The sequence below is a fragment of the Cupressus sempervirens genome, chromosome 4 (assembly GCF_028749045.1).
Source record: "Cupressus sempervirens isolate cs-2001-9-10 chromosome 4, ASM2874904v1, whole genome shotgun sequence".
Lineage (NCBI taxonomy): Eukaryota > Viridiplantae > Streptophyta > Pinopsida > Cupressales > Cupressaceae > Cupressus > Cupressus sempervirens.
The window spans coordinates 446,522,374-446,541,321 of record NC_143121.1 but is presented as its reverse complement, the minus strand read 5'-3'; the positions used below and the strand labels follow the sequence as shown (position 1 = coordinate 446,541,321).

At 37.7% G+C, this 18,948-nt stretch overlaps 1 protein-coding gene across 3 annotated transcripts in view; it reads right to left on the bottom strand.

Annotated features, from left to right (window-relative positions):
• Positions 1-18,948, bottom strand: part of PNG1 (peptide-N-glycanase 1) — a 286,311-nt gene that overhangs the window by 245,264 nt on the left and 22,099 nt on the right. For all 3 annotated transcript variants that reach the window (XR_016363877.1, XM_089825430.1, XM_089825431.1), the window contains exons 3-5: positions 6,571-6,753; positions 6,210-6,308; positions 5,988-6,074 (exon numbers count right to left, since the gene is read on the bottom strand). Coding sequence is in view for 2 of the 3 variants with exons in the window: in XM_089825430.1 (XP_089681556.1) it covers positions 5,988-6,074; positions 6,210-6,308; positions 6,571-6,753 (369 nt within the window). In the remaining variant the exon portion in view is untranslated. The remainder of the gene's footprint in view (positions 1-5,987; positions 6,075-6,209; positions 6,309-6,570; positions 6,754-18,948) is intronic.

Genomic DNA, 18,948 nt, shown 5'->3' with positions numbered 1-18,948 from the left:
ACACAAACACACCACCATTGTTTGTCCTAATACACCTATTTTCGGCGTTGTACCTACTCATGTAGGCACAGACCAATTCAGGACAGGGCGCGGCAATTGGGAACGCAGCAACCTCAATTAAACCACTACATATAATTCGCGCCATCATGGGACTGGGCTTTGGATTCCTAGCTCTCTCCAAGAAATCAATTAGTTCCTCTTGAATCAGGGTCATGTCATCGAATTTCGGGAGGGCACTGATCAGGCAAGAGGTTTTGCCCAATTTAGGGAGAAGGGGCCTCATCTTCACTATGAATTCCTTTAATTATACTAAAGTCTATTCGGAGACTGAGAAAATTGTATGCTACAACTAGAATCAAAGCAGAGCAAAGAGGATGTATAATTGAACTCACCTTGTCTCGCCTGAACTGCGTAACTTCCAAAAGAAATGAAGCTAATTTTACCTTCCAACTCTTTGTTCTTCCATTGCAGCAACAATGATTATTCTGTTCATGAAATCTCATATTTGATGGTGGAAGATTTTTAAAAGTACTGTCACTTGCTCCTCCCAACTCATCCATCCGTGTGGAAATTCCCACAACTTGATGTGATTCTGACAATATATTAATTAGTGATCAATTCCACACGATCGGCATGCTTTTTTAATGATTGTTTCCATAATTGCATTTCCCCTTTAAAATGTGGGAATACCGAAAATACTTGACTTCTCTTGCACCGCCCTTTAACTCTTCTAAGCGAAGGTCGCTGAGTTGATATGTAGACGGTATTGAACCTTGAACAATTTTTAAAAGGGGTTGATATATGCAGGCAGGCAGAGGAATAGGAGGCAACGGCTACTTTCGAGGCAATGAACCTTTGAACCTTGAACCATTTCGTTGGCGCGGTTCAATGGTTCAAGTTCAATGCGGTGTTTAGGAAGGTTAAGTCACTTGGCGGCATTTTTCTCTTTTGGCTGTATTGAACTTGGCCTGCAGGCAATGTAAGTGGTTCAATCGGGGAGCACAAAGCTTGAAAAATAAAGGAAATGAAGATTATTTAGTTCGATGGACCATGGGAAATAAAAGGGACACAACAGGGTGGACATTTGCAGAATAAAGATTTGGAGCAAATTGATTTATCTGTATCGGGTTTGCCAGCTATACAAATAATAATTTTATAGACAATTTTGTGGGTAAATATTATGTATAAGTGTTGTGTGTGCAAACCGAAATAAATATCAAAAATTACTATATTCTGTGTGCAAGTAATAATAGCAGAAATTATAAATGGCGTGTGCACAAGTAACAATAGCAGAAATTATTAATAACGCGTGTGCAAGTGAAAATAACATAATTTACAAGTGATGTGTTTGCAATGAGTAAAAGTGAATTAAATCACAATTCCAGCTGAGGATATACTCAATTGAGGCATTTATTGGTACATGAAAGGAACTGTATATCTCATAATATCCATTTAAAGGGTGTCAAAGTTGTTTGAAAAGATCAAAAGTATTATTGAAACCTGTTGCAGCCTTTTAAGACTTCCTTGAGATCAGCGCAGCAGCACCCAAGGGAAAGAGTGGCTATATAAGTTCGGGAAAGAAAAGAGCTGCTATATAAGTTCGGGAAAGAAAAGACCTAGTAGCAATGAACAATCACAAGGTGGCTGAGTCTTCTATTTCTGATTTTTTTTAATGCTCGCATCATATTTCATGTGCATATTCTCCATATTATTAAAATGTTTAAAGATGTAAGCTATAAAATTTCTTGTCACTCAATTGTTCCACCTAAATGTAATGTCCCTTTCTCAAATGTAAACAGTTGTTATAACTTATGACTATTCACCTATTCCTAGATGCCCGTAGGCTAATTGGTGGTGGTTAAGGGACTCCAACATTCTTGGAAAGCTTGGTATCAATTTTCCCTGGTTTCCAACAGCAGTGATCAGTTGGTGCTCTATTTTAGTGTAACTGTTTTTGTAGTGTTTTTGGTCGTCTAGGTTCTTCTCCGCAGTTCCTTGGGGAACATGACAATATTTAGTGTGAGTCCATTTTGGCACCCAGCATAATTCTTCAACATTAGTTATTAACTTATTTCTTGGCATGTTCATTTTCACTTGAGTAGCTTTCTAATGCTGTAAGATGAAAACCCTTGGACAATGTTTTGGTATCAGTTATAAAATATTTCTTCCTAGCCAATATTGTGAGATTCACTCAAGGTGATAGATTGTGCAGAAAGATTCAAAGGAGGATTCAGACAAAGTTCACATTTGGGTGGACATTTGCAGAATAAAGATTTGGAGCAAATCGATTTATGTATATCAGGTTTGCCAACTATACAAGTAATAATTTTATAGAGAATTTAGTGGGTAAATATTAAATATCAAGTGTTGTGTGTGCAAGCAAGAATAATTATCAAAAATTACCATATTGTGTGTGCAAGTAATAATAGCAGAAATTATAAATGGCATGTGTGCAAGTGATAATAACATAATTTTTAAGTGACGTGTTTGCAATGAGTAAAAGTGAATTAAATGTCAATTACATCTGAGGATATACTCAAGTAAGGCATTTAATGGTACATGAAAGGGACCGTATATCTTATAATATCCATTTAAAGGGGTTCAAAGTTGTTTGAAAAGCTCAAAAGTATTATTGAAACCTGTTGCAGCCTTTTAAGACTTCCTTGAGATCGGCACAGCAGCATGCAAGGGAATTACCACAATATTTGAGACTGCTATATACGTTTGGGAAGAGCTGTACCACATAAAGCTGTACAGACTCAAGGAAAAGTCAAAAATATATGTTTACTGATTTGGAATAAAAAGTTTCTGCTGCTGTAATTTTTTAGCAGATTATTTTCTAGCAGCAATACATTAAGGGTGTGTGTTGTGTGTGTCATGTCCCCAATTTTCTGGTGACAGTTCGATTTAATTAATTTAATTAATGGTTGTCCAAGGACGACTAATTAGATAAATAAATATTAAAAGATGACCTTGTATTTAATAAAGTGACTTTAGTATTTAATAAAGTGACTTTAGTATTTAATAAAGTTACTTGGAGTATTTAATAAAGTCACTTGAGGGATAAGATCAAAAAGATTCTAGAAGTCTCTGGAGAGGATGGAGAAAAAGAATAAATAGGCACCCCGGGGCTCCATTCGAATCAAGCAGTTGGTTTATCTCTTTGTGTTTTCAGATTGTGATTCAATCACAGGTGCATTGTGGAACCTAGGGTTTCTACAATTGTCACAGTTGGCCATTGAGAACGAAAACTCTCAATAGGTACGCAATTTTGAGGGTGTGAAATATCATCTGAATTATTGCAGATTGGAGGTGACGCTGCATTCATTTCATCAGGGTAGAATCGGTGGCTTAAGGCCAACTTCATGGTTTTGCATCACTATTCATTTAAGGATAAAAAAGGATAGGGTTAGTCGACATTTCACAAATTAACGCAGAGTTGAGGAGAATTCAGAAGGAATTAAACCACAAGTCAGGGATTCAATTCAGATCATCAGAGGGGGTTCGATTTGCTGTTGGAAGAGGAAGGATTTCTATAACGCTGGCAAAATTCGAATGGATGATCCAGAATCATCATAACGCACTCACCTGCCGGCCAAAGTCAGGGACATGCGCTGCATAATCATTTGGTGATCTGAGTCTGTTACGGTGAAATCAAAGGTGAAAAGCCCTTCTGAACTGTTCGTTTGGTGCGGCGGATGTGATGGCTTCGATACATCTGGATATGATCTTGAGGTCCTCTGCGAAAGGGAGAAGGCTTTCGCAGGTGTAGAGGACTGTGACTGAGTCTGAGAGGCTGATGAAGATTGACTCTCTCAGGAAGTTCTCTGTGCGTGTTTTAAAGCTTGAGTTTGTGTAGTGTTCCGTCATTTCAAGGTAGCTTGCGGCACATCTGAACATGGCTACGTTTAGGGGTGTGATGTCTGGGTTGCCTCCGTAGCAGAACTTTGCTGCCACTTCTTGTGCCTCTGCTCCTCCTGGCATGTCTTGGAGATGGACTTTGCTCAATTATCTTGATTCTGCTAACTGTTTCGGATCCACCCGTTTTGGATACTAGAAGGAACTAGTGATCTTAAAAGGCTAGTTATTGAACAGTGCCCTGCGCTTGAGGAGTTGCCAAGTCCCTCCGAACTGAACTGCTTGGAGGAAATCGAGATCCGGTCTTGTGAGAAGCTGCAGAACATCGGGCTGCCCACAACACTCTCCAAATTGGGTATATACGGATGTACAGTTTTGCAAGGGATAGCAGGAACTGCCGCTCTTATAAAGCTTACACAGCTGTGCATTGCCGAGTGCCCTGCACTTGAGTTGCCCTGTCTATGCAGACTGATCTGCGAAGACTCTTGTAAGAATCTACAGAACATTAAATCAGCGGCTGAAGAGTTACATGTACCTGAATATACGGGACTGAGTAATTGCAGCAACATGGTATTTCGTTGATAGGTGGAAGAGTTTGCCAAGGCGTACGTGTCTGACCGGTAAAGCAGTGGATGGAGCGGAGTCCTCTTTAAATGAGCATCGGTTCTATAGCCGATGAAATTTGTGCCACGGCAGAGGAAGAAATGGTCCATTTACTAGCAGGACATGACCACGTATTCTGATTTTTCTTTGGCGGATTATACAGAGGAGAGACGGCACCACAACCTGTCCATTGGGTGATGACTCTGAATCGAATCCGGTTATCCGATTACCAGGTTTTTCATTGCTCAGTTGTAATTCTTTTAGACTTGGTTATTCTTCAATTTGATTGCTAAAAAACAAGGGTGCTAGATCTCTTGCAAATTCGTCATTTCATAAGGGTTAGCTTTGTCTCATATATTTGATGAGTAACTACTCTCTAGTATTGTTACTTTAGTGTCTTATTAGTGAGGTTCACTCAATGGAATCTAAGTTTGACTGCAAACTGCTTGACAAAATGTCGGTATTCTGAAGTAATAAGTTTTAAGAATTTAGTGCTTAAAGAAGCAGATATCCTGTCGGGGATATTTCAGTGGTATCAGAGCTCGATTGAAGTTTTAAGTTTTTGGTGTTTAAAGAATCGATAATCCGTTGGGGATATTTCAGTGTGAGTTGTGTTGCTATTTTTATAATATTGATATTTTGAGTCAATTATATCATGATTACTTATAATATCTCTTCAAAAACAAGTTTGAAACAAAATGCAAGCAGACAGTATAAAAGTGTTTGATACATCGCATGTGCATCATAAATCATGAAAAGAGCAAGTTTTGGTTCAAATTTTCAAGGAAGGTTAGTGCAGTAGTTTCAGAGAATTTATGTGAAGTTATGACATTTGCAAAAATTTAGAAATATTCTGGAACAGGATTTTACCTTCTCTGTACTCTTTCTTACTTCATCTGCTCACGTTGCCCATTCTAGGAGCTTGGTGATCAGAAAGTAGACTTGAGTTGATTGCAAAATATTTATTGGGATTTGAGCTATTGCTTTGTGGGGCTTTCTAAAGAACTAGTGACGCTCTGCTTGTCTCTCTGGGTATGTGAGTTGAGCAAATGTTGATTAATTTGGAAAAAAGGATTTGTAAGACTTGAATGTCAAGGTGCATCAACTACCTTTATAACATTTTCATAATTACCTATAACTTTTAAGTTTTACATGAATAAAACTATATTTTAATTTTTAACTATTTTGAGATTAAATAAATTACAGTAGGGACCTGCAAAACAGAAATTTTAGACAATAATCTAATTTTAAAGAATCTGAGAATTGCTAAAAATTCTGAAGTAGTCAATAAGTTGAAAATTTCTTTTTCTAATTTCACTCATAGGGGGAAGATTTTTCCAGAGTTCACACAAAGAACTGACCCTAAAGGCAGCAACGGAAAAATTCTCATGACTTTAAAAAATGACACTAAATATGTCTGCTACTTTTAGCTAGACATAATTATATCAGACCTACAGATTCATATACTAAACATGGAACCTAAATAAAGAATTCAACTTGAAAGAAAAAAGGGTAATCCTTTTTACCTTGGCTAAGGCAATGAGGGCTTTTTCTTCAAGCTCATCAATGCGAACTGATTTTCGTGCTGCATCCTGTCGAACAGGATCCTCATACTACAAATGGAATTGTTATTAGACATATATTCTTAAGAGTTCTGAAACACCTGCTTCTTAAACTACTAAAAACAAGGCTAAAAACATAAATAAAATAAATTTCCACTTAACTAGAGAGTGAAACATAACACATACCAGTAGTACTTGCTTTATATATGGTTCAACCCTTCCCTTAAACTCCTCTTTACCTTGACCAGCATATTGTTGCTGGAAGAGTAGAGCATCTTCTTCAGCCTGTCAGGTTACACAATTCACTTCGTAGTGCTGATAAATAAAATTAATAGTTCCCCATGAAAAATTATATTTAACTTCATTTCATGAATAAATCCATACATCCATGATATTTGTAACATGTAATATATTATTTGATATCACAGTCCCTTAAATAACATATTTTGCTTGATAAATTAAAAGGCACAGGTTACAAGAAAATGTATCCTCTCAATAACATTGACTTTAGTGTAATAAAATCAGGATGACAGGGGGAACAGATTACCTGTAGCAATCGTGCCAGTTCCTCGTCAGCTTTTTCTAATGCAGCAATCTCTTCCTGTGAAGGCATAGTGGATGAAGTTGCAGATTCCATTTTCTCCACCAATTTCAATCTATCTACATCTCCAGAAGATATGCGTAGAAGATCTTCATCGTTTTCAATCGAAAGATTTCTACCTCCTACAATCTTTGAGGGAAAAAACAGAGGTGTTAATCATTTTATATTTTAATCTATTAATAAAAAATGATACAATTCTAAACAACAAATGATGTAGTAAGGAGCCGAAGAAAACTCCCACAACTTACGACGCAAAACCAAGGGCCACTTCCTACTGCTACTAAACTTGGTGTCTTCAACCTATAATCCAGTCTATTAAGCTCTGATGTTAACCAAGCCAAATGAGATTTAGTTGATTGTTATACTATAAATTCCATATTACCTATAAGAACCTAGACCAATGGACGGTGTCATGGTTTTGTCAACTAAACTTGCATCAAAATGATTTTCCTAAACTACTTCGAGAAACAAGGCAGTGCAACATGACACTAATTTCATTAATTGTCAATGCTACAAACAAACCATCAATGGACTTGAAGACCACATAAGAAAGTATTTATTTTTTAACGTTAAGAAAAATGGAATCAATTTCCTCAAAAAGTATCAATGCTGCAATATGTTATGAAATTCATCATAGAGGTTTATTTTAACAAAGTCAATCTTTCCTATTTTATGATATCATGGAATAAATTAGCACAGCTGAAATCAATTATTTACAAAATGTCATCATCATAAGCCACATGCGGAAGTCACTAAGCCAAATCATGAATCCATAAATCAATACCATTATTCATGGCAGCATACGAGTAGATAAAGTTATTACAGGATTAATTATTCCTTCATTTACATATGTATTCGCTCTATGTCTCTGAATTCATGGACTTCAATGTCCCCTGCAATAATAGATCAGTAGGATAAAATGTATTCATAATTTCGTAGTTAATATCCAAGCTCTTTGATGGTTCGTGCGTATCTCATTGAATGCAATATTTAATCTGTTTGAAGGCGGAGGCCTTTGGATTAACATTGCTGTTTACTCCAAGATTCAATCACTGTCATTGAAGGGTGTTATCGCTAAAAGAATTAGTTAAGAAATCAAATTACAAGAAGAGATACCTCTCTTCAATCACAGAAAGTCATGTACCTCAAGGGATATTTATCAGGAGTCCCTCATCTGTGAAAGGGCATTGTAGGACTGGAGATTATTAAATATATTTAGTATTCATTACAATGAAAGATCAAGAACAATCACAAAGGGAAAACATATCAGCGGTATCCAGAAAAAGGTCAGTGTGGAATGGAATTGGAGACTTATCTCTTCTTTTAATCCTTAAGGATCAATCTTTAAGAAGAGAGAGTAAGACATACAATCAATCATTAAAAGAGAGAATTTCTGAGCATAGCCAGGAGATCAGACACCTATAGAAAAACAGCAGATTTATATACAGTAAGAACCCTCTGTGGTTCAAACTCTGACAAATGCTGCTGAAATGTCTTTGTTTTGGAATTTTGTGATTTTTTGTGTCTTCTCAGAACATTCGATTTTTTTGTTTTCTCTAATATATTGAAATACAAATAACAATGCTTGAAAAATCAAACTAATTATGAAACCTTTGCACAGAACAACTTTTTTAACTAATCTCTACTGAAAGTTTTAAAACGGCAATGACATGCATTAAGAATTTGTTAGAAAACAAAATGCAATGAATCTGTAGCTGAACACTAGAAATGTTGGAAACCAAAAGATGAATTACAGCCCTCTGAAAATGATTATAATTTGATGCCAAGACTTGGAAATGCTGTGTTTAGGAACCAAACAGAACCAAATGTGCCCCTTCAGTCCAAACGTCTGCTGTCACTGATTAACATGACTTCTAGATGGCCTGTGGCTGCCTTTCTCTTCAAATGCAGGAGCTTGTGATAGCTTGATCTGCATTAAATGAGGTTATCTGCAGTTGCAATCAATTCTGAAATGAACTGTAGCTTCTAATCCTGACTTCCGTAAACAATTGAATCAATCTTGGCCTCTGGATTAACCAGTTGGCCCAGTATAGTTCACTGGACATTTAACCAATTCAAACTGTTGTAAAACTTGAACAATTTTCAAAAAGCATAGAATGGTTTGACTTTTTGGTTTTTGGCTTTATATAATTCTCCATAACAAGTCGATCAAGTATCTTCAACTTCACTTCTCCAATAACTTGAAAATATATTTACTTTTGATGGAGATTGTGTTTGTAGTTAAATTATAACTCCCTTAATATTTCTCACGCGAAAATGGCTTTGCTTTCTTTTTTATTTAATTCCTTAAATGTTTGCTTTTGTCATGTGCTCACGTTGACTTAGGGAATTAATAATAAATAGGCCTGATATTTATAAGTGACATTTGAATGCACATGACTAAGTCATTTGGCCCCTTTCATTAAATGACCTTATAAATAACCTTTATAATTGCTCTTGTTGTCAACCATAGGTTTTAATGTGACAAAGGTGTAACTTTTAATAATATATAATGGCTCACACTTGAAAGCCACTTTATAAAGTTGAATAATAACTTTGAAATATAACCAAAAATCATTAGCCCACAGTTGAAAATACTGGCAAGATATTTTCAATATTGTGACATATTGTGAAGGAAAATGGCTCGCAATATTATCACACAATAACTCAGTAACAAATATAACTAAAAAATTGTTGCAACATTTTCAAAATAACTTGTGCAATATAGCATTTTGAGTCCAAAAATCGTTGAAATAAGTCATTGTGTTTTGTCACTTTTGTTTTAGGCTTTTCACTGTCGTTTGTCTATGTGATTTCATGCATATTGGCATTTGACTATTTGTCACTTATAGCCAAAGGAAAAAGAGCAGTTGAGGACAGATAGTGGCAATGCCCATTACAACCCCCACCATATTGCAATGCCCAAGTGACTGTTAGCATTTGGCATAAGATTGTAAAGTGAGCTTGTTGACATTTGGCATAAGGTTGTAATAAAATGGCAAAGTGAGATAGTTGAAAAGTTGCAACTAACTAATAGGTTAAATAACTGACAGGATGCCATAAGATTGCCATTGATGGCAGCATGGCAACACAGGTGTAGAAGAAATCGGCATGATCGGTGACACTTAGTCATGACCGGTAATATATGGTAAAGTGATAGGTAACATTGACCTCATCAAAGACAAAGTAATAATGGTGAAGTTTCTAGAAAGAGGAAGGAAGAAGCTAACAGTTGGAAGAAAGAAGCCAGACAGGAATAGAAGATTCGAGAAGGAAACTCAACAGGTCAAACACGTTTTGACTTATCTTGGGAATTACATTAGAGAACAAGGTGCAAGCGCAGCAAGTAATTCAAATGAAGGGATGAGATTTAGAGGGTGGCAAAAGAGGTTAAGCAGCAAAAGGAATACAAGTAAAGGGAGAAAGAGCGGTGAAGCAAGCACGCACAAACTGAAAGCAAAGGGTACAAGTTACAAAGAACAAGCGAGCAGTGAATACAGAACCAACAGGTGAAGACAAACACAGAGAGGTGATTGCAAAGAAGAGATCAAGCAAAGGGAAGCTGAAGTGAGAGCAAAATAGAAAAGATCTGATAGGAAAGCAGTGGCAAAGACAAGTCAATCAACTTATTGTTTCCTAACACTTACAATGAGGGAAATCTCTTAACCGGGTAGGCCTTTAATAGGTGTTGTTATTGTAAAATCCTTTAACAAGGTGGACTCTCAGAAGGAGTTCTAAATCCCTAACTGAGGTAGATCCTAATAGGGTGAACCCACAGAACGGGTATTCGTAAAGCTCCTTAGAGGGCAACCTTATAATTCTAGGGAAAGAATTTGTGGGTACCATCCCCATCGCAGTTTTTTCCTTCTAATAGGGGTTTCCCATGAAACCAAAATACTGGTGTTATGTGTTGTGAATGATTGGTGAGCTTAGTTTGTTTCATTACAACAGTTCTTTGGTTGAATACTATAACTAGTGATGTTAGGTGGTTTGAATTAGTAGATTTACTATTGTACTGATTTACCACACCCCCCCCCCCCCCTCCCCCTCCAACCTCTCAGTACCATTCCATACCCAAAATTGGTATTAGAGTATAGGTCCTCGAAGAAGAATAGCCAAACAGCTAGAGGAAAAGATTCTTGAAGATGAAAAGGTACAGGTGGCAGAAATAGCTTGAGGAACAAGTAGTTGTCATTCATGAACTAGAAGATAAGCTGAAAGAAATTTTGGCAATGAGAAAGGAACTGACTGCAAGGTTAAGTGAAAGTCAGGACTATATCGAGCAAATGGAGGAACTGTCTGATGGTGTCATGTCTGAAGAATTTGAAAGACATAGAAGAGTTGATGGAGAAAAATGAGGAATGCAAGGAGAAAGTTAAGAATCTGAAAAAGGAACTTGAAGGACAAGCTGTCAATACCTAGGAAAAATCTTGAAGCTAAGAGAATTGTAGAAGATGCAAGAAAGTGTGTTGAAGATGCAAAGAGGTTAGTTGAAGATGCATTAAAGGAAAAAGAATCAGAACTCAACCAGCTCAAGCAAGAAATAACACTAGTACAAAGGCAAAAGCAGGACACTGCTGATGAGAGTCATCAAGTTGTGAGTGAAGTTGAAAAGATGAGGAATGAATTTGAAAAGATGAAGAATGAACTGAAAACTAAGGACAACAATGAAAGATTGAAGAGGTACAATGAAAGTTCAAGAAATCTTGATGAACAACTGAACAGTCAAATGAAACACAAGGACACAACCGGTTTGGGCTATACTGCTCAAGAAACATTTGAAGTTGGATAATCATCGAAGCCAAGGAGACTCCACATGATCTGAAGGTACAAACTGGTATAACTGGTAAGAAACCTACTAAACCTACCTGTTTAAATTGTGAAAAGATTGGTCATATTGCTAATGTTTGTGGAAGCAAACCGGTGATTACTAAACCACAAGTATTTAATGGCCATTGATACAATTGTGGGAAGTATGGTCATATGGCCTATAAATGTAGATCTAGCATAAGCAGCAAGTCAACTGGAAGTAGATTAGCCAATAGTGGCATGTTGTGATGGTTAAGTTGTTGAGTTGTTATCCTTGCTATCAAGGTTCAAATCTCACAAGGATGAGGTCCCTTGTTTGTGGCCTCACTGGTTCATAGCTCCAGGTCAAAGCGTTTACCCCTTTATAAAAAAAAAATATTTAAAAAAAAAATTAAGTGGAAGTAGAATTGATGATTATTGTAATGCTTGCAACAAGTATGGACATAAAGCCGAAGATTGCGGGACAAAACCAAAGGTTCCTCGATCCCCTGTCAAACACGTGATTACCATGGCTAAGGAGAGACAATTCGACATTTTTTGTACAATGTGTGGACACTATGGACATATGCAATCAATTGTAGAATGAGAACAATGAGAGGTAATGTAGGACCTTGGAGGTCAACTAGTATGGCATGTTTTATGTGTCACAAGATTGGTCATTTGGCAAAAGACTGCAAGATGAACAACCGGTCATCTAACCGATTAGAGGACAACAAAGGAAAGAAAGTTGTTGATGTGAAAACAATTAGAACTAGGATGAAGAAGATGTGGAAATAGTGAGAACTAAGATGAAGGAAGATGGCAAGGAAGAAGTCAAGACACAGGATAGGGAGTCATCAACCACGGGTGCAGTGGTCTCTTCATCAAACTAAGTCAAGCAAGGGCTTAGGGGAGTACATAAAGGAACATCATTAACCAATCCCCAAAAGGTATGGATAGTCATTTAAAATTTGCATAGGGAGATGTAATGTGATGACTAGGCAATTGTGAAGTGTTAGCATTAAAAGGTAGACACTTTAACTGGTGTAAAATAAAGTTTGTAATGGCCACTCACTTTAATCAATGAAAAAGTACCGATATCTGTTGGAAGAGGTGCAACGACTAGTTTCATGCATAAATAAGGACAAATAGTGATCATTTATCACAAAGCAATTTGAAACATTATCTAGAAATTGTTTATTGCAATTGTTATTGTGTTTGATGAGAATCAAAAGGTGTGTAAAGAACATGATTCAGCGAAGTCAAAAGGTATCGGTGTGAATAACAAAAGGGTTAGAAGGCTCGTACCCAAACAAACAATGGAACACAAAATCAATACTCATATTATGATTAATGTGATCGAGAAGCCACAACCAAAGCTACATCTAATGAAGGCGAGTGAAATTGATACAAGTGCTCAATCTTCGATACCCCCAAGATGTATTGCTGATTGAAGATGTTTGATACTATATTCACTGCAAAATTAAAGAGCTTGGAGTTGAAGATATCAACAATGTATACAAGGAACTGTGTGCGAACAACAAACTGGAGAGTGTATACAAACATCTGGAAATGAAAGGTTTCAAATATGTAGTGAGTATTCCAACACAATTTCAACATGAATGGATTAGATATGCATTTAGTAGACTACACGAGGAAATGTTGTGGTTAAATAGGCGACATGTGACAACAAAGGAAATCATCCATGAAGTAACCAGTTTATGTACAATCCGTGAACTACCATTGATCAGAATGAAGGCAGGATGAAAGATCCCTGATGGATCTCTTCCACTGATCTGCTGTAATTTTATATTTTTAAATTTGTTTTCCCTGTTTGTTAAAATTTTCTTGCAGAGCTAGACAGAAGTTGCAGAAGGGTTTGATTGTTTTATATTTTTGATGATTTTTCAATAAGTAATAATAGAAGTACAATAACATGAACCAGTTCTGAGAATGTATTCCAAATACATTTAAAGCAAAGTCGCTTCAAGCAGATTTTTTTGAATATACACCTAATATGTAACCAGATGAAGATTTACAACAATATCCAGATGATTACAACCAAGAATAAAGCCAACCTGAAGGCGTGAAGGTGAAATATGAGCCCAAAAGGAAGCTGCGGCCAGAATCCAACTCTCAAATGTTGTACATGGAAAAGTAGATGGCTGCCAGGCACGGTCGTACAGCGGCAAAGTGCCCAAATGTGGGTAAAATACCCAAACCCCAGCTAAAAATCTGACTCAGTACTGCATTCCCCAGAAGAAACAATGCACAATCTCCAAGATGCTTCTGACTGCAAGAATCCAAACCAATGTTTTGGGGCCTACGTCCCAAACAAGCAAAGCAAGTGGGTTTGGCGTCCCAAATGTTGAAAGCTCAATCAGAGCCCAAAACACAAATCCAAGATGTAATATGTGAATAATGCCTTTGAACTTTGTCTTTACCTCGTTATAACCCACCAAACTTAGCTCAAACCCTAAAAGTGTCTCCATGTGGCGTTGGGTTATAAAATAATATATTTCTCATTTTTAAAGTGATCAAGTATCCAGAAAATGGCCTTTTTCCCAATAGAAAGAAATCCGTTCACCGAATTGCTCTGAGTCAAAAGAAAAATATTAGAAAAGTTCAAGACCTTTCGAACGAACTATTACACCAAGGGTTATTCACCCAGATGAAGCCAAAAAACCCCTTATTACTCCAAAATGGCTATAACTTAGCCTTATTTAAATTATTAAAATGCTGATTTAGGAGAATATTTAAATATATTAAACTATTTCCCAAATAGCAAACTGATAGCCAAAACACCTCTACAAGGTGAAACTGAACTCATCACCTCCCGTGACTGATGTCGGATAATCTGAAATAACTGACAGTCTCATACCTCAAAATTAGAGATACTCTTAAAAAATAGGAACGTCTCCAAATCTCCCGAAACTGAAACCATAGAATGATCTCGTAGAGACTCAAGACTATAACCCATCTCCACCTCCTAAAATGTAGGAAACTCCTACAATTAAGGAATTGCTCTCAACTGCCTGTCTGAAACTCCAGATCTAAACATTGTATACCCTGACTGAGTCTCTAAACACCACTGCCAGCCTACGAGACTCCCTGATAGGCTAACTCCCACGTCCTGCTAGATAGAGCTAAAAGAGGGGACATGACAATCCTCCCCTCTCGAAGATGTTTGCCCACAAGCAATACAACACTAATCCTCCACTATCCCAAGCAATCCAAATACAAAACATTGATTGACCCCAAACCTGAAGTGACTTGTCAGGACAAACATACTCCCCACTGTAAGGTGTAGAAGTGAAGTAGATCACATCGTCACAGTAGAGTATCCACCCCTGAATACCCTCGCGCCCAAGAATCCAAACAAATGGCCATCCTGTCCTCCTGTCAGAATTCAAACCAATAGCCGATCCCAAAATAGTCATGTTATCCAACCCGTCCCAAACCTCATACAATCTCCGTGGCAAATCTCAAGCACCCACTCCTGTGTGTTGAGATACTGAGGGACATGGGGTTATGATCAAATCACTGTTACTATCTGAGTCCTGATCATTAATCATACTCCTAGCCAATCCACCCTGAGACGAAAGTGGGCATGCCTTGAGCACGATCTTCCTTCTCCCAACCATAAACTCCAATTGTATCTTCTTGAAATCTTGGTTGTATCTCCCCAAGTATTGCAACCACTGTACACCCAAAACTACATCCGTGCCCCCTAGATCACACATGTAAAAGTCATCTATCAAGGTGTATCCCTTCATGCCTATGCTCAACTGTAGAAAACCCTTGACACATTGCAAAGTAAGACCATTGGCCACAATCACATGGATTCCTGGAAAATTTTGTGCTTTGGTCTACCATTCCTGTATTTATAAGATTATGTGTAGACCCACTATCCACCCAACAATACATAGTATGCCCATGGATCATACCCGAGATGTAGAAGAGGTGAATCATCGATGCACCTTACAACGTAGCCATAGTCCCATGTGTTGCGACTACTACCTCAGCATCTTTGAGCTCAATTTGGACACCATCATCCTTGTCATTTATATCCCGAACCTCCTCATCGTCTACATCTGACATGACCTCAATAAGATGTGCCTTTCCCTACCCAAGGCACCTATGTCCTAGTACCCATGGCTCTTTACAAGAAAAACATAATTTTCTCCTCCTTAGTTCATTTCTAGAATCCAGGTCTACTTTGGGAGGTGGAGGTGGCGTGTCCTTAGCCTGTAAAGGAGGCCTCTATGGTGCCTGTATATTCCCCGATGGTTTCTTATCAGTCTGATAAGAGGTAGGAGTGGTGTCCAATCTCAATGTCACATCAATAGCATCCTTAAGAGCGGTCGGCTGGAAAGCACAAACCAATCCCCTAAGCCTGTCCTACAATCCCTCAATGAATAGCATCACAATACACTTCTAAGGCATATCGGGTACCATAACCGCAATGCGCTAGAACTCATTAATATAAGCTTCTGCATGACCAATTTGTCTCAGATGAGCCAACTCTCTATAGTAAAGTTTTGTATCCTTACGGTCAAACTGTGTAATGAGTCGCTCAGTGAACTCAGCATAGGAGTGTACTAAGGCGTGATCCTAGGTAACCAATCCATGGTGCCACCAATCATAGGCAATCCCCTCTAGATGCAACATAGTAAACTGAATAGCCTCACGCTCAAGGATGGGCCGTAATGAAAGATATATATCCAGCTTGTGAACCCAAGCTCATGCACTCATATCTCCTAAGCCATTATATGTAGCCAATGTGATCTTCCCAGTAGCTCTATTGAGGTCATAGTTCTGCTGCTGTGTGGTGGTCTATAACCACGATCTCCCCTAAACCTAGTTGTATCTCTACGATGTGCACAATACTAGGGAAGAGGGAAGACGTCCCTAACCTCAAGGGGTAGAGCTCTCCACTCAGTTGTGGCCACCAAAACTGACTCTTAGAAACCCACCTCTGGTGGTTCCACCTGCGCTCACCGTTCTCCTGGTATGAACTGAGGAAGCAAAGGTCTATTTGTAGTAGGTGTATGATGGCGATGCCACCTAGAGGAATGAAGGGAGCTCCCAACTAAAGAATAGGACTGATGGTTGCGTTGACTACCAACCACTGAAATTGATCTACCTCGCCTGCCTCTGTGTCCACCCATCTCCAAACGCTCCAAGGTATCCTATAATCTATCTAAAGCCTGAGCGATCCTGGACTGAGAAGTGAATAGGATCCGCACCATCTCTCTCTCTTCATCATCCTAATTCCCTGTGTCGCCCACCTGTTCTTCTGCCATAATAGGTTCCTGGTTTATTCCAAACCCTTGCTCAAGTTGAGCTCTCCTACGCGTATAAAATCTGTGTATCTCAGCTCCTAGATGCCTAGATTTGTAATCAAATCCACAGGCTGGCAAGATCAAGCTCTGATGCCACTGAAAGATCCCTAATGGATCTCTTCCGCTGATTTGCTATAATTTTATATTTTTAAATTTGTTTTCCCTATTTATTAAAATTTTCTTCCAGAGCTAGACAGAGGTTGTAGAAGGGTTTGATTGTTTTATATTTTTGATGATTTTTCAATAAGTAATAATAGAAGTACAATAACATGAACCAGTTCTGAGAATGTATTCCAAATACATTTAAAGCAAAGTCGCTTCAAGCAGATTTTTTTGAATATACGCATAATATGTAACCAGATGAAGATTTACAATAATATCCAGATGATTACAACCAAGAATAAAGCCAACCCGAAGGCATGAATGTGAAATATGAGCCAAGAAGGAAGCTACAACCAGAATCCCAGCCGTACAGCTGCAAAGTGCCCACAAGTAGGTAAAATACCCAAACCCCACCTAAAACTCTAACTCAGTACTGTGTTCCCAAGAAGAAACAATGCACAATCTCCAAGATGCTTCTAACTGCAAGAATCCAAACCACTGTTTTAGAGGCTACGTCCCAAATAGGCAAAGCAAGTGGGTTTGGCATCCCAAATGCTGAAAGCTCAATCAAAGCCCAAAACACAAATCCAAAATGTAATATGTCAATAATGTCTTTGAACTTTTTCTTTACCTCCTTATAACCCACCAAACTTAGCTCGAAGCCCAAAAGTGTCTCCATGTGGCATTGGGTTATAAAATAATATATTCTCATTCTTAAAGTGGTCAAGTATCCAAAAAATGACCTTTTTCCCAATAGAAAGAAATCCGTTCATCGAATTGCTCTGAGTCAAAAGAGAAATATTTAGAAAAGTTCAAGAACTTTCCAATGAGCTATTACACCAAGGGATATTCACCCAGATGAAGCCAAAAAAACCCCTTGTTACTCCAAAATGGCCATAACTTAGCCTTATTTAAATTATTAAAATGCTAACTTAGGAAAATATTTAAATATATTAAAATATTTCCCAAATAGCGAACTGATAGCCAAAACACCTCTGCAAGGTGAAACTGAACTCATCACCTCCTGTGACTGATGCCGGATAATCTGAAATAACTAACAATCTCATCCCTCAAAATTAGGGATAGTCATAAAAAATAGGAACATCTTTGAATCTCCCAAAACTGAAACCATAGAATGATCTTGTAGAGACTCAAGACTATAACCCATCTCCACCTCCTAAAATGTAGGAAACTCCTCCTACAATTAAGGAACTGCTCTCAACTGCCCTCCTACTATATGAAACTTCAGATCCGAACACTGTATACCCTGACTGAGTCTCTAAACACCACTACTAGCCTACAAGACTCCCTGCTAGGCTAACTCCCACTTCCTGCTAGATAGAGCTAGAAAAGAGGACATGACACGAGAAGCTTGGTTACACAACTTACGAAGGCAAAATCTAACTCGAGATCTATGAGGGTCAATAGCATAGAAGACGTGGAAATAAGTTTTGAACCTATGGTGATCGGTTACAAGATTTATCAATCACGTAAACTAAATAGTGTTCCTAGTAGAGCAATTCAAGTGGCATACAGAATGGTCAATGAAGATGTTGCCTATGATCTAAGTGAAATATTGAGCCAACTCGTTACTAATAAAGATAAGGTCAACTAGGACAAAAGACAACCATTCAGGTTTGGATCTATCCTGGTATATATATATATATATATACATATATATATATATATATATATATATATATATATATTTCTATCTACAAAATTTATTTCCAGGAAAAGGAATAGTCCAATGCTCAAAGGAAAAACCTATGATAGTATAGATCAATGAATTCATTAAGGACTTAGGTGACAATTTCAACAATGTCAAGTGGGGTTATTTCAAATAATTTCCGTCACACATGCGTAAGAGGGAAAGAATTCCAGCACATATAGTTGAAGAAAACAAGGAAGACATGTTTTCTGATTGATAACGATACATGTATAATTCAAGTAGTTCAACCTAGAACATTTTGGTTACCAGCAATAGGTTATGAAGTTGATGAGCATGTTGTCACAAAAGTTTGGAAGTGGTGAATCTAGCACTCCAATGGTCACAATTGAAGAATCTGAGCAAGCAACTCCTATTGAA